The sequence below is a fragment of the Gekko japonicus genome, unplaced genomic scaffold (assembly GCF_001447785.1).
Source record: "Gekko japonicus isolate JY-2015 unplaced genomic scaffold, Gekko_japonicus_V1.1 scaffold689, whole genome shotgun sequence".
In the NCBI taxonomy this organism is placed as follows: Eukaryota; Metazoa; Chordata; class Lepidosauria; order Squamata; family Gekkonidae; genus Gekko; species Gekko japonicus.
Genome location: NW_015174862.1, coordinates 700883 through 719827, shown reverse-complemented (window position 1 = coordinate 719827; position 18945 = coordinate 700883). Strand labels below are relative to the sequence as shown.

The 18945-nt window shown below is 43.8% G+C and overlaps 1 protein-coding gene across 1 annotated transcript in view; it reads right to left on the bottom strand.

Moving 5' to 3' along the window:
* Positions 1–18945, bottom strand: part of DGKI (diacylglycerol kinase iota) — a 383828-nt gene that overhangs the window by 94334 nt on the left and 270549 nt on the right. The window contains exon 22 of the mRNA XM_015424707.1: positions 8862–8962. Within this exon, the coding sequence (XP_015280193.1) occupies positions 8862–8962 (101 nt within the window). The remainder of the gene's footprint in view (positions 1–8861; positions 8963–18945) is intronic.

Genomic DNA, 18945 nt, shown 5'->3' with positions numbered 1-18945 from the left:
ATGACCCCTGAATATATATAATTGCATAATTTAAAACAGAAACAGCAAGGTAAAGAAGTGCCCATCAGAAGCATTTAGGTAACAGACAGCACTAACGAAATCTGATAAAGCAGCCAGTATTGATTTGTAAAAGGATATGAGGAAACCAAAACATGTTAAACAAGTTAGTACTGAGCTGGAAAAACTTAAATAATTATATACATTCATATCTGTTTCATGTTCTATGTTGCAAAACATTAATAGCTCCCAAAACTTTCAGTGTCTTGCCTTTAGTTTTTAATAGGGTTGCCAGCCTAGTGCCAGCATGGTGTAGCAGTTAACAGCAGTGGACTCTAATCTGGAAAGCCAGGTTTGATTCCCCGTCCTCCTCCACATGAAGCCTGCTGGGTGACCTTGGGCCAGTCACAGTTCTCTCAGAATTCTCTCAGCCCCACCTACCTCACAAGGTGCCTGTTATGAGGAGAGGAAGGGAACGTGCTTGTAAGCCCTTTTGAGACTCCTTAACATAGAGAAAAGCAGAGTATGAAACCTGTTGTTGTTGAGTCCGACTCTTCGCGACCCCATGGACCAGCTCCCGCCAAGCCTTCCGGTCTTCCGCCGTCCTCTGAAGTTTGCTCAATTTCATGTTCGCTGCATCTATGACACTGTCTAACCATCTCATCCTTTGCCGTCCCCGTCTTCTTTGACCTTCAATCTTTCCCAGCATCAGGGTCTTCTCCAGTGAGTGCTCCCTTCTCATTTGGTGGCCAAAGTATTTGAGCTTCAGTTTCATTATCTGGCCTTCCAGGGAACAGTCAGGGTTGATTTCTTTTAGGATTGACTGATTTGTTCTTCTTGCAGTCCAAGGGACTCTCTCAAGAGTCTTCTCCAGCACCATAGTTCAAAAGAATCTATTCTTCGGCGCTCGGCCTTCCTTATAGTCCACCTCTCGCAGCCATACATGACTACTGGGAATACCATTGCTTTGATCATGCGGACTTTTGATGGTATGAAACCTATTGTTCTTCTTTTTGTAACAGCCAGGGGGTGGCTGGAGATATCCCTGGGATTACAACTAATCTCCAGGTGACAGAGATCAGGAGAAAATGGCCACTTGGGAAGTGGACTCCAGGGCATTATTCCCCACTGAGGTCCCTCCCCCAAACCCTTCCTTCCTAGGGCTCCCCCCCAAAAAAACAAAATACAATTATTTCCCATCCCAGAACTGGAAACCCTAGTTGTTAACCACCTTTCTATCTGATAGTCTCACTTAATTGTAATAATTCTCAAACATAGTGGAAGAGACCTCCCACGTGTGTGGAGGTGGGGAGCACAAGGAAATTTCTTGCTCAAGATACGGTTTCCAGCCCTGACCTGGATAGCCCAGGCAAGCCCAATCTCATTAGATCTCGGAAGCTAAGCAAGGTTGACCCTGGCAAGTAATTGGAAGGGAGATCTCCAAGGAATACCAGGGCTCGGGATGTAGAGGCAAGCTATCAAACCACCTCTCTGAAATGTCCAAACCCCACTATTGGTCACCAGAAGTCAGCATGACTTCCAAGCATGCAAACACCCACCCACACAAAGATGCAGTTTCCAGTGCTGCACCCCATCCTATTCAGGGACCCTTGGGAAGGGGCTTTGCAAGGAAGGGGCTGCAGGAAACAGAGGGAAGTGGGAAGGTTCATTCCATGAGCAGGGCATCTGCATGCATAAAGCCCTATACAGCGTGGGGCCAGCATACTGTAAGGAACCGCCTTCTCCCATATGAACCTACCCATCTACCCCAGTCATCTTCTGAGGTTCTGCTTCAGTTGCCCCTGCCATCTGAAGCTAGAGGGGCGGCCACCCAAGAAAGGGCCTTTGCAGTGATGGCACCAAAACTCTGGAATTCCCTGCCCAGGGAGGTTTGCCTCCCTCTATTATTGCTTTCTGCCAGTGGGTGGGGACTTCTTTGTTCTGTTCAACATACACCCAATCAGGGGTTGTTTCATAGAAAAAGAGCTAGGGGAACTCATTAGCATAACTCATTAGCATAGGCCACACCCCCTGACATCACCGGAAGTGTATCATAAGGTCACACCCCCTGACATCACCGGAAGTGTGTCATAAGGCCACACACCCCGCCCCAATGGTCCCGGCCGCCGCCCCTGGCCTTGCAGCTCCACTGCCGAGCCCCATGAGGGGCCCAGCGGTGGACCTGCAAGGCCGGCGGGAGTGCAAGGAAGCCCCGCGAAGGCCCTCCCTGGTCCCAGGCAGGCAGGGGTGGGGAGAGGCAGGGAGGAAGTAACTTACCCTCCCTCTTCTCCTGCCTCCTCCTGGCTGAATGAGGGCCGGAAGCGGGGCGGCCGGAAGCAGGGGGTGGGGCTTCGTCATGTCCCCCCCCCCGTACCTCACCCGGGGGAACTGTGATCCCCCACGATCCCCCCCGAAATGACCTCTGCACCCAATAAATGTTAGAGGCATCCTCCTTGGTTTTCGGGTGTTATGTGTGTTTGTATGTTGTTAGTGAATTATTGTATCCATACTTTATTTTTAATATTTTTAATATTGAAACATTTCAATGTTTGTTTTAATGTCCTTTGGGGATCCTATTTGAGTGGGAAAGAGGTACAGAGATGTTTTAAATGATAATTGTACAAAAGAACCCTAGCTGAATGGGTTTTGAAGTAATTTATAATCTAACATTTTCAGGGTTTCTTATAACTTTCTCCCCCCCACATATAGATTTTTTTGGGGGGGGCAATGGTTTCACATGTGATAAAAAGGCAAAGTCAATCCCCCTGTGGGAAAACATTATATCAGAAGACAGTTTTGAATTCAAGAGATGAACTGTTTATGAATCTATCTTTTGGAAGCAATTTAGTTACACTAAATCCTGCCTCAGTGAAGAAAATTGGATTAGATTACCTTTCAGGTGCTATCCACATTCTTATTGGATGATTTTAAGTGTATACCTGCACTGCTTTTAAGAATAGTGAGACACTACCTGATTACAGTGGAAGATCTGGAGAGAGGGGGAGACAGACAGAGAGACAGAGAGAGAGAGAGACAGACAGAGAGAGAGAGAGAGAGACAGACAGAGAGAGAGAGAGAGAGAGAGAGAGAGAGAGAGAGAGAGAGAGAGAGAGAGAGAGAGAAAGAAAGAAAGAAAGAAAGAAAGAAAGAAAGAAAGAAAGAAAGAAAGAAAGAAAGAAAGAGGTAAACTTGGCAAAAACAGCACCCTTTGATTGCTCAGAAGGATTTCCAAACTGTGATGTCTACCACCACTACTGTCAAGACTAATCTACTCTGAGCAGCATTATGATGAGTTGTTAGATACTGGGGGGAAAATTCAATTTTAGATGAGGCCACCGATAGAATCAAATTGGTATTGCAAGCAAACAAGGAGAGCAAACTTTATTTACTCTGAGTAACGGTGATCCAGGTTATTACACTGATGTCGGAGCGTTTGATGCTCCATCATGAAGACATGTCTCAGGCAAAAATCTTAATAGCTTTCCTGCAGTGCTGCCAGAGGGAGAATAAAATGGTTCATTCTTTTCATGCTTTGATTTTTGTCATTTATAGTTTATTTAGGTGAGGAGATTGAAAGGGAAACATTAAGGAGTTACTCATATTCCTGAGACTGATGCAAAGCCTATTGTGCTCAAGAAAGACTCATGCTAATTCACATTGTGTTTAGATCTAAGACTGTACTGAAATGGGAGAGTTAGATTTAAGACCAAAACTTCCCAAGAAGCTGTTGGTCAGCAACTGGGCAAATCCAATGTGCACCAAACAACTGGCCAAACTGCAATGCTTTGGGGGGAATTCTTAAGGGCATGAAAAAAAAAGTATGGTAGGAGAAATTTCACACCTTAGAAAAAGGCAAAAGAACAAAACGCAGAGGCAGAAATAATGACTCATATGTGAATGTCCACAGTACAATCTGCAACATCATCTGCTTTAAAACTTTCAGCACTTTTATACAGGCAAAAAAATATTTCTGTACCCGGGGGGGCGGGATAAAATATCTGGAGAGCTAAAATATCAGGAGAGCTAAAATATCTGGAGAGCTAAACAGCCCCATGATATGTTTAGAGCCATTGGTTTAGAAGTCTTGAAAAGGGGGCTAGACACATCCACACAGAGAAGATTTAACAATGGCCATTGGTCATGATTGCTAAATGGAATCTCCATGATGTTCTTCTAAATACCAGTTGTGGGAGGGGGCTAACAGCAAGACAGAGCTATTGCCTTCACGCTCTACTTCTGGGCCTCTTGAAACCATCTGGCTGGCCATTTTGGAAAAGACAATGTCTTGACAGACCATTCAGCAGGTTCATCAGGACTCTTTCCATGTTCTTGTGTAGAAGTTGGATAAAAGGACCAGGGTAGTGTATGAACATTTAATACGTGCCTCACCTCAGGCAGCAGAGAGTTTATTTAGCTGACTCCAAATTTTGATTTTTTAGAAGAAGGTAGAATTGATACAGACGCAGGCTAAAGAACAACCCGGTTAGAGTTTTGTCTTCTGAAATACTACATTATTGAACAGAGGTATTTTTACTGTTTTAGCACATTATTAAGTCTGTTCTTGACAGATAACAAACAGCAATATGAATCATTTTTGATGCAGACAGTGGTCTCATGAGTTTGGGACACACAGGGGCAGTGCAAGTATAACCCCTGGATTCCTGAAAAGTGAAGCTGCAAATTGGAAGCCAGTTTCAGAAATTATACCATCTCTTCCTCCTTCCCTCCCTCTCCAGAGCAACTTCTCTCCACACCTTTCTTTGTTACATCTCAACAGGTGCTAACAATAGTTATTGCTACCTGGGCTCTCTTCTTCACCAGCCTCTATAAACCTTGTTCTCAAATTCTGGTTTAGACAAGAACTTTACTCAGCACTGATGCAGGTGTGAGACAAAAGCATAGTTAGGAGCAACATGCGAAATGAAGAGGGATGGCTGCCAGACATAATCTGCAAACCATAGTTTGAGACAGTCAGTGTTCCAGCTGCACTGGGCCACATACAGTGTCATTCTTAACCCAGGTACACCCTTGAAAATGGAATTAGAAGGGCATCACACTCTTTAGGATGGCAGGTAGTCACACTGGGGAATTTCACATTGCCCAGTTTCACCCGGTTTCAAGCCGGTAATGATCCGTTTTGAAGTGAACCGGTATAGGGCTGCCATTTCACACATGGCTTTCCCCTTCCGGTAAAGAGCTGGATCTGAAGCGGTTTGCCATTTCAGACTGCACCGCTTTTTCCCGCTTTCCCCCCTCCATTTTTCGCTCGTGCGAGCGATCTCCGGCTTTTTTTTTAATGTTAGCTTTAGAGCGCTATAGCGCTATAGCAGTATAACAAAACACTCCATGCATTCCAATGGGATTGATATAATGCTATATATATTATGCTATTTCTTTTTTTTAGCTGTTAAGTTGTAGCCGACTTATGGTGACCCTGTACAGCTGTCAAGGCAAGGGATGTTCGGAGATGGTTTGTCATTGCCTGCCTCTCTATAAAAGCTCTGGACTCCCTCACTGGCCCCCCATCCAAATACTAAGCAGGCTTGACCCTGCTTAGCTTCTGAAATCAGGCTAGCCTGGGCCATCCTGGCAGGGTCAGTTAGTCACAGTACGGATATGCAAATAAATTGGTTAAATCTTCAGCCGTTTTTTAATACAATAAAGAGTTCTTCCAAATACCATCTAATATACCATTCCCCCCATTTCTTAACAGCAGTACTATAATTACTTCAGGCTATCATGAGCTTTTAAGTACACCTTCAAACACACACACACACACACATCCTTCCCACAAATCCCTGCTGTCATCTTCTTAAAGAACACTCAGAAAACCTGTGATGAATCCTTTAATTTTCTGGATGAAAATTTGTGGCAAGGGATGACAAAAGGTGTGTTAGAACTTGTATCCTTACCAAGGCCATCACAGTACAACTCTGGGGAAGAGTGTCGGCAAGCCGTGAAAAGGTGCGTGCAGGTGGAAGAAGGCTGTCTAAACAGAATAACCACATTTCTACAGGAAGATAAGCAAACCAATTAGAAGATTTGCCATCCAATAATTACCAGGGAATCCCGTATTATAAAGAGGAAGCCGGCGCTTTGTTACATAACAAACAGCCAGCTTTGTAATTGAATATGAATAATGAGCCAGATGCAGGAACAAGACTCTATTAAACTGTTATCGCAAGCCGCCACATCCTGCATTGATTAATGACTCAGTATGTGTCACTAAGGAGAGGGACTTCATTTTTAGGTGTTGTCATCAACCACATTGCCGGAGCTGCTGACCTCCTCCTTTGACTTTTACACCATGAATGTGACAATTAATTATCATGGTACTTCCTCCGGTAATTATGTATTGTTTTTCTCCCTGGGCTTATAAGGATTATAGGCATATAAGATCTCGTCCAGTGTGAAATTAATAGGAATGTTCTCGCTGGGGATAATGGTGTCTGCTTTGGGCCCTGAAGGTATGGTCTGAAGGCATCTGACACAGCAGCCTTACTGAAATGAAGCCCATCTGGGTCCCGTCAGGGCTTGCATGGAAGATGAGAACCCCACATACACCACCTTGAGTTCCATCTTGAAAGAAAGGCGGGTCATAAATGTAATAAATAATAAACACTTAATTCATACTCATATTGATTGCTGGAGGCAGGACATCTTTCTTAGCATCCTGCTCACCTGCAGACACTAGTCAGGGAAGAGGGACATGATGGGCAGTATCCTACCTTAGGCTGAACTTCCACTGGAGGAACAACCACCTAAATTGGAGGAAGGCTTCAAACTTTGCTTAGGGGAGTTCTAGGTCATTATCTGCATTCAGAAGCCACAAACAAGACTTACCTGAGAATGCTATAAAAACACCTGTGTTCCCTTTGCTCTTTATGAACAGCACCAAAATTGCAAACTAGGAAGTCTTCAATAAACCACAATTTGTTGAGAGATGTGTACCTGGCACCTTAACAAACCATTATCTGCCTCTGACTTAGATACCAGGATTCCCAATTGCATTGCAACCCTTAATTAGAGCCTGGTTTGTAAGCTAAAAACAAAACAAAAAATGTTAATGTTCAGACATCACTTGTATCTGCTAAGATCAATCAGACCTGACGACAAATTGTGGTTTATCAGAAACTTCTTGGTTTGCAATGCTGCTGCTAAATAAGAAGGGTGAGAGTCAGTATGTAAGACTCAGGATTTCATTGTTGCTACACACGATGGCTTGCTTCTGACATCTGAATGCAGATAGGTGATAGAATATCCCTCGGGCACTGCTAGCCCCTTGCACATGGAACTCGGAGTCCTACTGATTTTGAAAAACACGAGTGGAGCTATTGGTTACCACGGCCATTATGCGCCACTAGACAACATGGCCTTTTGATGCTGATTTGTTTACATGTTAAGAAAACTCATGTCAGAGCGATCATGTCAGAACTGCTGGATTCCCTGATGACAAACAATAAATTTTAAATAGAAAAAAAGGATATGTAGGTATGGATTTGCTTATTCATAATGTTAGATGAAGACTTTTTGCTTGTGGAAATATCAAGACCATATTAGTCATTATGCCAGCTCTGCTGGGGGGAAGGGAAGCTTTAGCCAAACTGGGGCTTCTCTAGGGTACAAACATGGTGTATCCCTGTTCTATGCTCGGGTCATTGAAGCACATTACAGTTTGAAATTCCCTGCAGCTCATGCAGTGGGCTGTTCCACTTCTGCTTGATATCATCCCTTCAACTCAAAGAAATCTCTAATAACCAAGCTATAGCAGCTATTTCCTCTACATTTCACCTGTTTTCTGGTAGTGCTGAACAGGAAGAAAACTAGTTAACCGCATGCATAAAGGTCCCATTTATCCAGGCCATACCTGAATGATTCTAGATATTTCCTTCTATTTTCATACATTTATTTATGTTATTTATAGTCTCCCTTTCTCGCTTGGACTCAAGGCAGATTACACAGAGTGAGTCAGCACAATCGACGGATGGGGCATTCAAGAAATCCTGCAATAGGATTAGGGTTGTAGAACCAACCAGAAGTCTAAAAACAGAAGTTTTAACATGTCACTTTAAAGGATGCAAAATTCCATAGTAGGATCCTAGTTTCAACAAACTATACACAGTAGTATAGACCACAGCCCCTAACAATTTTTCCTAAGTAACTTAGGGAATCATTTAGTACCATGCAAGTCTATTTCCTTCATAGGAAAGCCCTCTTGAATAATTCAGTTTTGCATAGTTTGCAGAAAGCCAGGAGAATGGAGGCCTTCCTGACTTCTTCAGGCAGGCTGTTCCACAAGGTGGGGGCCACAATGCAGAGAATCCCCTGCCCCGCAGCTCCCATCTGCCACACCTGGTCCAGTGGGAGGGGTGTGGTTTTTTTACTTACAATTTGACAATGGCAGATGTTACTTTTGGGGGAAATTCCAGAAGTGACGTCAGTCCATTATCAGAATCAGTGGAAACTCTACCATAGACTTTCCAGCAATCCCTAGAGAGGTGTGATGTCACTTCTGTATTTTCCAGAAAACAATGTCATGCCAGCACTCAACGGTCCCCCCCACGCCCCTCCTTCTGACTCCTGCAGGTTGCCATCTCCTGGCTGGCAACCCTATGGTAAGAACTGAAGGGGAGGGGTTTCTACAAACAAAAACCTGCTTTCTGCTCCTCCCCACCAAATCCCCCTACCAGGCAACAGGGAATTCATCTACTTGTCTCTATGGAACAAGAACACCAGGCCTTGCTGGCAACTACAAATAGCGTTTGGTTATCAAGTACAGCTAAAACCTGTGGATTTTTTTGGAGATATAAGCCATGTGAGGTTACATTAAAACGCAGTCATACCAATTATCCATTATAACTTACAAGCTTCCCGGAGTTTTTCCTTGTCATAATGCAGCCCCTCGTAATCTTGTAAACTAATTCTGTTCACTCTGATCCGCAGGCGTTCTGGAACAGAGTGGGGGCTGCAAGGAAAGATAAGAGATCTGTCAGGACAGAATGCAGGGTCAAAGCAGAAGAACCCAAAAGAGAGGTTTTTCCCCCCACCGGAATTATCAGGGATGAGAGAGAGGATGACATGAAGCCAGAGCAAAAATGAACCAAAGCCCCAAAGGCTCCGAGCTGCCACTCTCAAAAGACAAGCTTTATGCAAACCAATGGTTCACCTTTTGATTCCCCTGAAAGGAATGCCCTTGAAAATCAGATGGGTTGAAAAACCCATTTTCTATCATAAAGTCTGGATTTTTTTTTGCTTCCATTATGAATTATGATCACTATGACCAATAATTTGATTATTACAACGCAGCACCCAAAAATCTCAGATGCCCTGAGCCCCACTTTAACTTAATTCTTTGTTACTAATATATTCCCTTTTTGGTTAAGACGAACCCCTCTTTCTTTCAACAAAGTAACAAGTACACTATCAATTCAAGAGCCATAGGAAACAGTAAGGATTTACTATCAATTAAGGATATTCAAAAGTAACTAGTTCATGTCAGTCCAGAATCCATCAAATCACCCACTACTGAAGCCGCATCCATGCAGCTTTGGCTACTGCATTATGTTGTGCTATAGGAGTCATTCAGCTCCCAGATTGTCCGGACCACACATTAAAATCCAGTTGTGAATGATTGTTATAAACACAACAGAGAATCAACAGATCAGAAGATGCACTCTTAGAATTCAATTTTATCGTTCAGCAAACAGTTTAATAAGGAAGATACAGTTATGAAGAAAAAAGGAATCCAAAAGGCAGCATCTAATTTGGGCATATCTACACATAAAATAGTCTGATAGTAGTTACCTTTCACAGTGTACCCTGAGAACTACAGCTGGATGAGGAAAGTATAGGAAGAACATTCCATACAGATCAACATAGTCAAGGACAAGCCAAAGCACATAAATCAGGACAACTAGCTCCACCCCCGGCTCACAACCAAAAGAATGTGTGGAGCCAACTCGCTTGTTCATAAGCAATTTTCTCACTTCTGCTCCCCATCCATATGTATTGGCTTCTCCCTGCATATGTCATATCTTAGCTTCCTCACGAAATTACACTTCTCAGGATTCCTTGAGGAAATCACACCACTAAATAGGGTTGCCTGTCCCCAGTTGGGAGTGGGGGATCCCCCAATGTTGCGAGTTCCTGCTCACTGCCGGCCAGCTGGCCAGTGGGGGAAGCCCCGCCCCCAACAGCTACAACCCTGCACAATGTCCCCAATGTGATGTCATGCAGAAGTGATGTCATCATGCCGAGGACGTTGTGTGGTGACGCTCTGGTTTTTAGGTGAAACTCTATGGTTTGACCCCAATTTTACCACAGTATGCTCAAAAACCAGAGTGTAACCATGCAACATCCCTAGCATGATGATGTCACTACTGTGTGACGTCATCATGTTGGGGACGTCGTGCATGGCAACATTGCCTCCCCTCCCCACTCTTGGAAAGTTCCCTTCCACTGGCACGAGGTAAGGACCTGGTAACCCTACCACTAAACCATCATTACATAAAACCTATATATATATATTTGCCTGTATTTTTTTTTAAAAAAGTTTATTTTCAGTTTTTCATCATACATTCATACATCCATTTCCATTTAATTTACATTTGGGGGTTTACAAGTTTGACTCATACCATTTTATGGCTTTATGCCATTTCTGGTTAAATTTATCTTCTAGTTTTCCAGCCAACAACATGTTCAACTTATCCATTTCCATTATCTCAAAACGTTTATCAATCATTTCTTCCCTATTTGGTATAATATCTGATTTCCAGTTTCTCGCAATACATATTCTTGCCATTGTAAGTAAATAAACAATAATGCATTTTTCATTATATTTAGTACCGTTGGGTGTAATGTTTAATAGAAAGATTTCTGGGTTTAAAGGTAGATCTATTTCTGTGATATCTTTTATCAGCTGTTTAGTGGTCTTCCAGAATCTTTGAATTTTATCACAGTTCCACCAGATATGTAGGTGTGTTCCTCTATTATTTTTACACCTCCAGCAGTTTCCAGAGACGGTTATGTAGCATTTTTGCAACCTGTCTGGCGTCCAGTGCCACCTATAATTCATTTTTATTATGTTCTCTTTGTAAGGTATTGATCTTAATAGCTTAATTGATTCCCAAGATTTTTCCCATTCTTCTCTCTCAAGAGATAAAACCGATATAATTATGTCTACAGGCATAAAGTAAAAGGTAAAGGTTCCCTTGCTCGAAAGCCAGTCGAGTCCGACTCTAGGGTTACGGTGCTCATCTCCGTTTCAAAGCCGAAGAGCCAGCGCTGTCCAAAGATGTTTCCGTGGTCATGTGGCCGGCATGACTAAACACCAAGGCTGTTACCTTCCCACCGAAGTGGTACCTATTTATCTACTTGCATTTTCTTGCTTTCAAACTGCTAGGTTGGCAGGAGCTGGAACTAGAGATGGGAGCTCACTCCGTCATGTGGCAACTCAGGTCTCGAACTGCTGAACTACTGACCTTCCACAGTCTGCAGTTCAGCGTCTTAACCACTTGAACCACCGCAGCTCCTTGTCTATAGGCATACACACGCAAAAATTTAAAAAAACAAAATTTTTGCCTCTGTGGGGTGAGTTTAGTATCAGATCTGGCTCAGCTTTTCAAATCTTTTTCTATTACATGTTTATTGTACTCTTCCTGCAACTAGTTCAAGGAGTACATGATTTCCCTTGCCCCATCCCATGCCATTGATTAGGCTGAGAGAAAGTGACTGGCCCAAGGTCATCGTGGAAGGGTCATGGTTGAGTTTCAACCCAGGTCTCCCCACCACCATTGACTCTAAGCAATATACCATACAGACCTGTAGATGCAAATATGCCTCCTCCGCAGCACATGCTGACTACCTTGCTGGTATGGCCCTTCTCTCTTTGATTCTATAGACTGTCAATTTTAAAAGAAAATGCTCTAGAAAGCGAGGGGAGGGCACTACATGATGTTGAAACTGGAGATACCAGGAATGATTGAACCTGAGACGTTCTGCATGCCAAGCAGATGGTCTACAAATGAGACACATGGGGTGCTACCGGGGTCTGAGTACTGTACATGTGACAGCCCCCTCTCTCTGTGTGTGTGTGTGCGTGTGTCTTAATTTGGGAAACCGGTATACCCTACAACTCAGACTTGATACAATCCTCAAGTGCCTTTTTTCATAGAATCCAAAATGGAGGATTTCAAGGAAGCTGAACACATAACTCTAAACTGCATTCTACAGTCAAGCTTGGCGAACGAGCACCACAGTTTCAAATAGTAAACTTTCTCCATTATTATGCCATTATGCTTTAGCTTAAAAAAACCCTCTGCTGACCTAACAAGCCATATTGCCATTGACCTTCTTGCAATAAAACCTACTGAGAAGGCAATTAGCAAAAATGTCTAAGGGAGCTTCTATTATACTTTTGCTGCCTGCTGTAAACAGGTATGACATTGCTGGAGTGGTGGGGTTTTTTTTTAAGAGAGAGCTTGCAAATGAACCTGCAGTTAAAGCAGCACCTTAAGGAAGGTGGAAGTGACAGGGAGTAATGAACTCTGCAATTGCAGGTTAAGTCTGTGGGGGGAAAGTATAATGTTTCAGTTCTGTGCCAAGTTTTTTTTCTTTTTCCTTAGCAAGAATACAAAACATTTCCAAAGCAGAGAAGATGTGTGTGTGTGTGTGTGTGTGTGTGTGTGTGTGTGTGTAATAAATAGGTAGTCATCCCAAGAGAAATAATTACAGGTTTTGCAATATGCCAGACAGACAATAATGCTTCATTGTTAAATAGCAGCAGCTGTGTTGTCCAGATGCCCTCAGATACCCAAAACTGTCTGCATTCAAAGCAAGCTGTCATGATTTATCTGAGAGGCAGCTGAACCCTAACTTCCAGCTCAGCTTCAGGGGACAGCTGTCTACCTTAACTGGCATTTGGACAGCTCCGCTAACCAAAATATATATACATATACACCTGCTTTTTTGTTTTTTTTTGGTAGAGACTTAGAACACAGGCAGGTGGAAAAGAAGGTGGCAGATGAACTAAAACAGCCTATGGAATTTGATTTGGCCTTTTGTTCATTTCCTTTTGACATTCAAGAAGTGGTGGAGTAAGAAATTAAGACCATCACGATGGGGTTCTGTTATTGCCTTTGACAGTTCCGAATAAAATAAGGGTATCAAATTAAGTTGTGGCAAGGCTTTGGTTTTTTTATATGGGTCAGTTTTTTGCATTTTACTGGTGGTAACCTATTGCTGCTGCTTTAGGTGTTTGTTAATGTGATTTTCATGTGGGTTGTTTTATAGTCTTTGGCTGATTTTGCATCCTCCATGGGAATTTTAATGGGAAAGTGGCAAGTGGATATTATACAAAAATACCATTTGGGGCAAGGAGCAGATAACAATGTTGTTCTTCCACTTTGACACTGCAATCCTAAAAGTTCCACCTGTCTAAGCCCCATGGACTACTTTAGATTGCAACTGTTAAGAATATGAGCATTTAACTGCCTAGGCTGGACTTGCAGAGAGGAAACACAATCCAGAGTCCTAAAGAGTTAGGCACTAAAAGACTGACAGGTGAAATCAAACAGGCACAAAGCAAGAAGCAACAGCATCCCCCAGTGTTGCAAAAATAACATCTCTCTTCTTTTCCAAAGGACCTTGTTGCTGCTACCTGGTCATGCGGGGATGAAGCCAACGCAAACAGAAAACGAATGTCAGATTATCTGAGAGGTTTGAATGTTGCCTCATCCAGCTGAATAACCAGTCCTTGCCGTTTCCCAAGAAAAAGGCCAGAGGAAACTCACAGATCATCACAACCACGAGCCTCAGCTTAATAACAACATGCATCTAGGGAAAGGATGACGGAAATAATATTGAACTAACCATCTCAACAGCATCTGGCATCCAAAGATTTACTCCAGGCATATGAAACTGCTTTATACTGGCCCTGGTTCCATCAAACTCTGTTTTGTTTGCTCTGACTGGCAGTCACTAGAGGGTCTCGGGCAGAGAAAAGTCTTCCGTATCAACTGCAACCTGAAATCCCTAAACAGAGAATCTGGAGCTGCCTTCATGTAAAGGACATGCTCGATCACTGGGCCCTCTGAAGTGAAAGCTCCTGGGCTCGTTTTACATTTTGTTGGTAACAGAATATTGTAAAACACTGCTGTCCAGTTGCTTCTTGAAATTTAAAAAACAAGATTTTGTACTTAGTAGCCATCAATTATTTCTGTCGGCACCTGTAGCATCACTTGGGGTCCCTTTAATTATCTGCAAATTTTTCGGCTTGGAATGTATTCATTTGAAAATTATTTTCTTGCTTTACATGTTCAAATGAATAGACGTCTGCATAATACACACATACATAATGCACAGAACGTCCGAGTGCCCGCCCCCGCTTAGCCTACCTCACAGTAAAAGACGAATCGTGTACCATCAACTGTGTAATTGTGCAAGAGTTTCTGTTCCATTTGTTTCCCCCATGGGTACGCTACAACAGTGATTTGTGTGAGGCAATGCTAATGATCCCGAACTCTGCTGGAGTTCTGGATTGTGTGCCAAGAAGCACGGTAAACAGTTGCATTTTCAAAATGGCAGAATGATAGATTTTCAGCGGCTCTGTTCTTTCCCTCACTGACTTTCAACCAGCATGAGCCCCAGATGTATGCACTCTAGCAGTCGTCACCAGAAACCGATGGACAGAATGAAACTTGGTGTGCACAAGAAATGTTAAAAACTCTAAAAATGGTTCCACATCCAGATATTTCTCACCTGCTGTGATAACACTGCCTGAAAGCTTTATGAGAATAAGATCTGGGAGGGAAGCAAGCTATCCATAGGCATGGATAGCTTGCTTAGTCTCCAATAAAAAGTCGCTAAGATAAAAACGGGAGAGAAGAGAGACCCAAGAGGGTGAGGACTAGAGGCAACAAATGGAATCTTTTTTAGCCAGAAACCCCAGGGTGCTGGAAGACAGGGATGGAAGGAAGAAGACCAAGATGTGATTGCCGTGCTCTCCGACCTGAGGCTTTGGCAGGAGAGGGCTATGAAGTTCATCTCCTCCTTCCTGCCTTGGACATCTGTGGCAGCTGAAGACACACAGCACATGCACTACTATGACCATAAGACTCACATGATGAAGTTCTGACTCTGCGTTTCTCACCTGGACTCAAGGTGGATTGCGCCACAGTGAGTCAATGCAATCAATGGACAGGACATTCAAGAAACAGTGCAATGGGATTAGGTTTGTAGAACCAACTGGAAGTCTAAAAACAGAACTGAACGAAAGCATGAGTCTTAACATGACACATTAAAGGATGCAAAATTCCACAGCAGGATCCTAGTTTCAACAAGCTGCATACAGCCGTACAGACCACAGTCCCTAACAATTTTTCTAAGTAACTTTGTGAATCCTTTAGTACAGTGCAAGTCTGTTGCCTTCGTAGAAAAGCCCTCTTGAATAATTCAGTTTCACATAGGAAGGAGGAGGAGATTGGATTTATACCCCGCCCTTCACTACCCAAGGGAGTCTCAGAGCAGCTTACAAACTCCTTTCCCTTCCCTTCCCCACAACAGACACCCTGTGAGATAGGTGGGGCTGAGAGAGCTCTGACAGAAACTGCTCTTTTTCAAGGACAGCTGTGCCAGAACTATGGCTTGCCCAAGGTCATCCAGCAGCTGCAAGTGGAGGAGTGGGGAATCAAACCTGGTTCTCCCAGATTAGAGTCCGCGCACTTAACCACTACACCAAACTGGCTCTCAGAAAGCCAGGAGAGTGGGAGCCATCCTGACCTCCTCAGGCAGGCCATTCCACACAGTGGGGGCCGCAGTGGAGAAGGCACATGTACAGGCAGTTTTCAGAGCTGGGTGGTTAATTACCCAGATGCTGTGATGATGCAGTCGCTGTTCTAGTTTGACCATGCATTTCTGCCTCTAATGCCATGCAAAAAAAAAAAAAAAAAGGAAATGAGGATGCAGGATGAAGCTGAATTGGGAACATGCATCTGCTCCAATCAACTCTTCTGCCACGGCTGCAGGTTGAGTCAGATGGAAGACAACTTCTTATTACCCGCCCTCACTCTCATTCCAATTACTTGCAAGTCCTGTGAACCACAACTTATCCCTCCTGTGTCTGAATGAAAACAGAAGAATCCAGTTTCCCTATCTCTGACATTTAAAAAATAAATAACAGCCTCCTTTCTACCATCCAAATAATAACACGGTAATATGATTCAATGAGAGACCTGCCTCCTTAAAAAAAAATCCTCCAAAATTAAACTTTCAAAAATCCAAAACTCCCTTAAGGCATGTTTTCAGTGACAGATTAATGAATTACCTATCTCCCCCCAAAAAGAAATAAACATGCAAAACTAATTAAATGGCCCTGACTTTAGAACAATGGGAAGAAGTAAAACAGCAACCACAAAAGAAAAATAATTAACCTTGCTACTGAGATTTCATTGCGAGAATTTAAGCAGTGATACATTAAAAATGAGGCTTTATTTGATGATATTTTACTCATTCAAAACATAAAAGAGATGCCATCACAAGAAGCCAGCACCGTATTTTCCTCTCTAGACAATATACAATTCCCTAACCTAATACCTTAGGTTGCGGTCACATGTGCCAGTGACCATGGGAGCAAGCCTAGAGTCTACTCAAAAGTAAATCCCATTGTATTCAAAGGGGTTACTCCCAGGAAAGTGTTCTTAGGATTGCAGGAAATGGAACCCGGGGGAGGGGGAGGGGGAGGAGGAGGAGGAGGGACTGGATTTATACCACTTCGAGTCTCAGAGCAGCTTACACCCTTCTTACCCTTCTTCTCCCCACAACAGACACCCTGTGAGGTAGGTGGGGCTGAGAGAGCTCTGAGAGAACTGCTCTTGAGAGAACTTGTGACTGACCCAAGGTCATCCAGCTGGCCACATGTGGAGAAGTGGGGACTCAAACCCTCTGTTCTTAACCACTATGCCAAACAAGAGTTCCAGATGAAGGGCCCAGCTTCCTAAGGAGATAAAGTTCATCAAACACAGGATGCTTGAAAATTATGGTTTCAAAGGAAAACCCTATAGAACTCCAGAACAGCCTGGAAAAGATTACTTCCTGATGCCAGAAGATCTCATGAAGCATGATAATAGTCTGATTATTTATTATGAGAAGGGGAAAAGCATGTGAGGTTCATTCCCATGTTAACTGCTGTGGCATTTCTGCACTTTACACTGGGGTGGAGAAAGTAGTATGGAGTTACTTTACAAGCCAAACCCCAAAAGAATATTTAGAAGTGGAACCCAAAAAGTACAGTAAGTTTACAAGTGCATCCCATTTCAAAAGGCTGGAGAACTGCTCTATGGAAAAGCTGTGCTTGCCCGAAGCAGGGCCTGCTCTGCCTTGGCACCAAAACTGTGGAATAGCCTTCAAAAAGGAAACCCACCTAATAATTAATGTTGTAACTAGGGCTGCCATCTATCGGTTGGCAAATTCCTGGAGATTTGGGAATGGAGCCTGTGGAGGTCAGGGTTTAGGGAGGGGAGTGACCTCAACAGGGTATAATACCTTAGGTTGCGGTCACATGTGCCAGAAAAAATGAGGGGGGGGCGGCGAGGCTATTTCCTCCGGAGGAATTTGACCTGCAGTTGCGCGATCACACAGTCCTTGGAAGCTGTGGGCACAGCCCGCTACTGCGTGATCAGACACAACTGTGGGTGAGTCAGGGGGGGTTCCTGTTTGTTTCTGATGTGCTTAAACAAGGAATCGATGAATTGCATGTCCACACTGAGGGCTCCCTATGGAGTTTGCAATGATGCGCATACTGAGAAGGGGAAGAAAACAATGGCACGGGGTCGGCATGGCCTGATCAGACCATCCCGATGCCATGAGAGTGTGCTGGAGCGATCAGACAGGGGACAGTCCATCCGTGGCCCGTTGCAACCCATTTTCTACCAGATTTTCCCCGGTGTCTTTTAATTCCACTTCTGTAGCGGAGCAGAATAAGTTGCCGACGGCTGTGGGGCTCTTCCCAGATGTTGTTGTCTGATCGCGCCCTTTAAATCTGCCTGGCATTTGCGCCTATGGCAGGTCTAATTGTACATATGAACACAGCCATAGAGTCCACCATCCAAAGAAGCCATTTTCTTCAGGGAAACTGATCTCTGTAGTCTGGAGATCAGTTTGTAATTCTGTTAGATCTCCAGGTCCCACTTGGAGATTGGCAACCCCAGCTGTAATATATACTGTGAAAGGCCAAATTAGATGCTACATATCCAACATGCATAACAGACTGCTGACAATTATATTTTTACAAGTGGGGGATCCACTTGGGGGGAAAACATGCACCCCCCTTTCTCGTTCCTGAAAGCCTACATAGGCTCTCTCCTTTTCCTGCTTCCTTCTCTCCTTCCCACCCATCAGTCACCTTACTTTCATTGGCCCCCCTGCCTTCAGCTTTCTCTCCTTCCCTCCCCTTGGCAGACCTTCCCCAGGCAAAGTCTGGCACAGTTGCATGGTGCCAGTTGTGCTGGGCCCAGTTGCACTGTGGAGAACCTGCAAGGACTATTGTAGTGGGAGGGCTTCTAATGTCCTAGCCCCACTGGTGGACCTCCTGATGGCACTGGTATTTCTGGCCACTGTGGGATACAGAGTGTTGGACTGGATGGGCCTTTGGCCTGATCCAACATTGGCATCTCTTATGTTCTTATGTTCTTATGTTCTTTTTTGAACATGGAAATGATATTAAAATGAGCAACTCTTTACCAAAAGGGCCACAAATGTCCTATTACTGTCCAGAACACAAACAGGAGAAATCACATATCTGATCACTGATTTATTAGAAAATAATGAAAACCCTGATGGCTACAGTAAGATACTTCATGAGGGGGGGCAATGATGAATAAGGGCCCCGGTCACACGAGCCGGATATCGTGGGGGGGAGGCATGGCTAATTGCCCCAGCGCAGTGTGATCCACG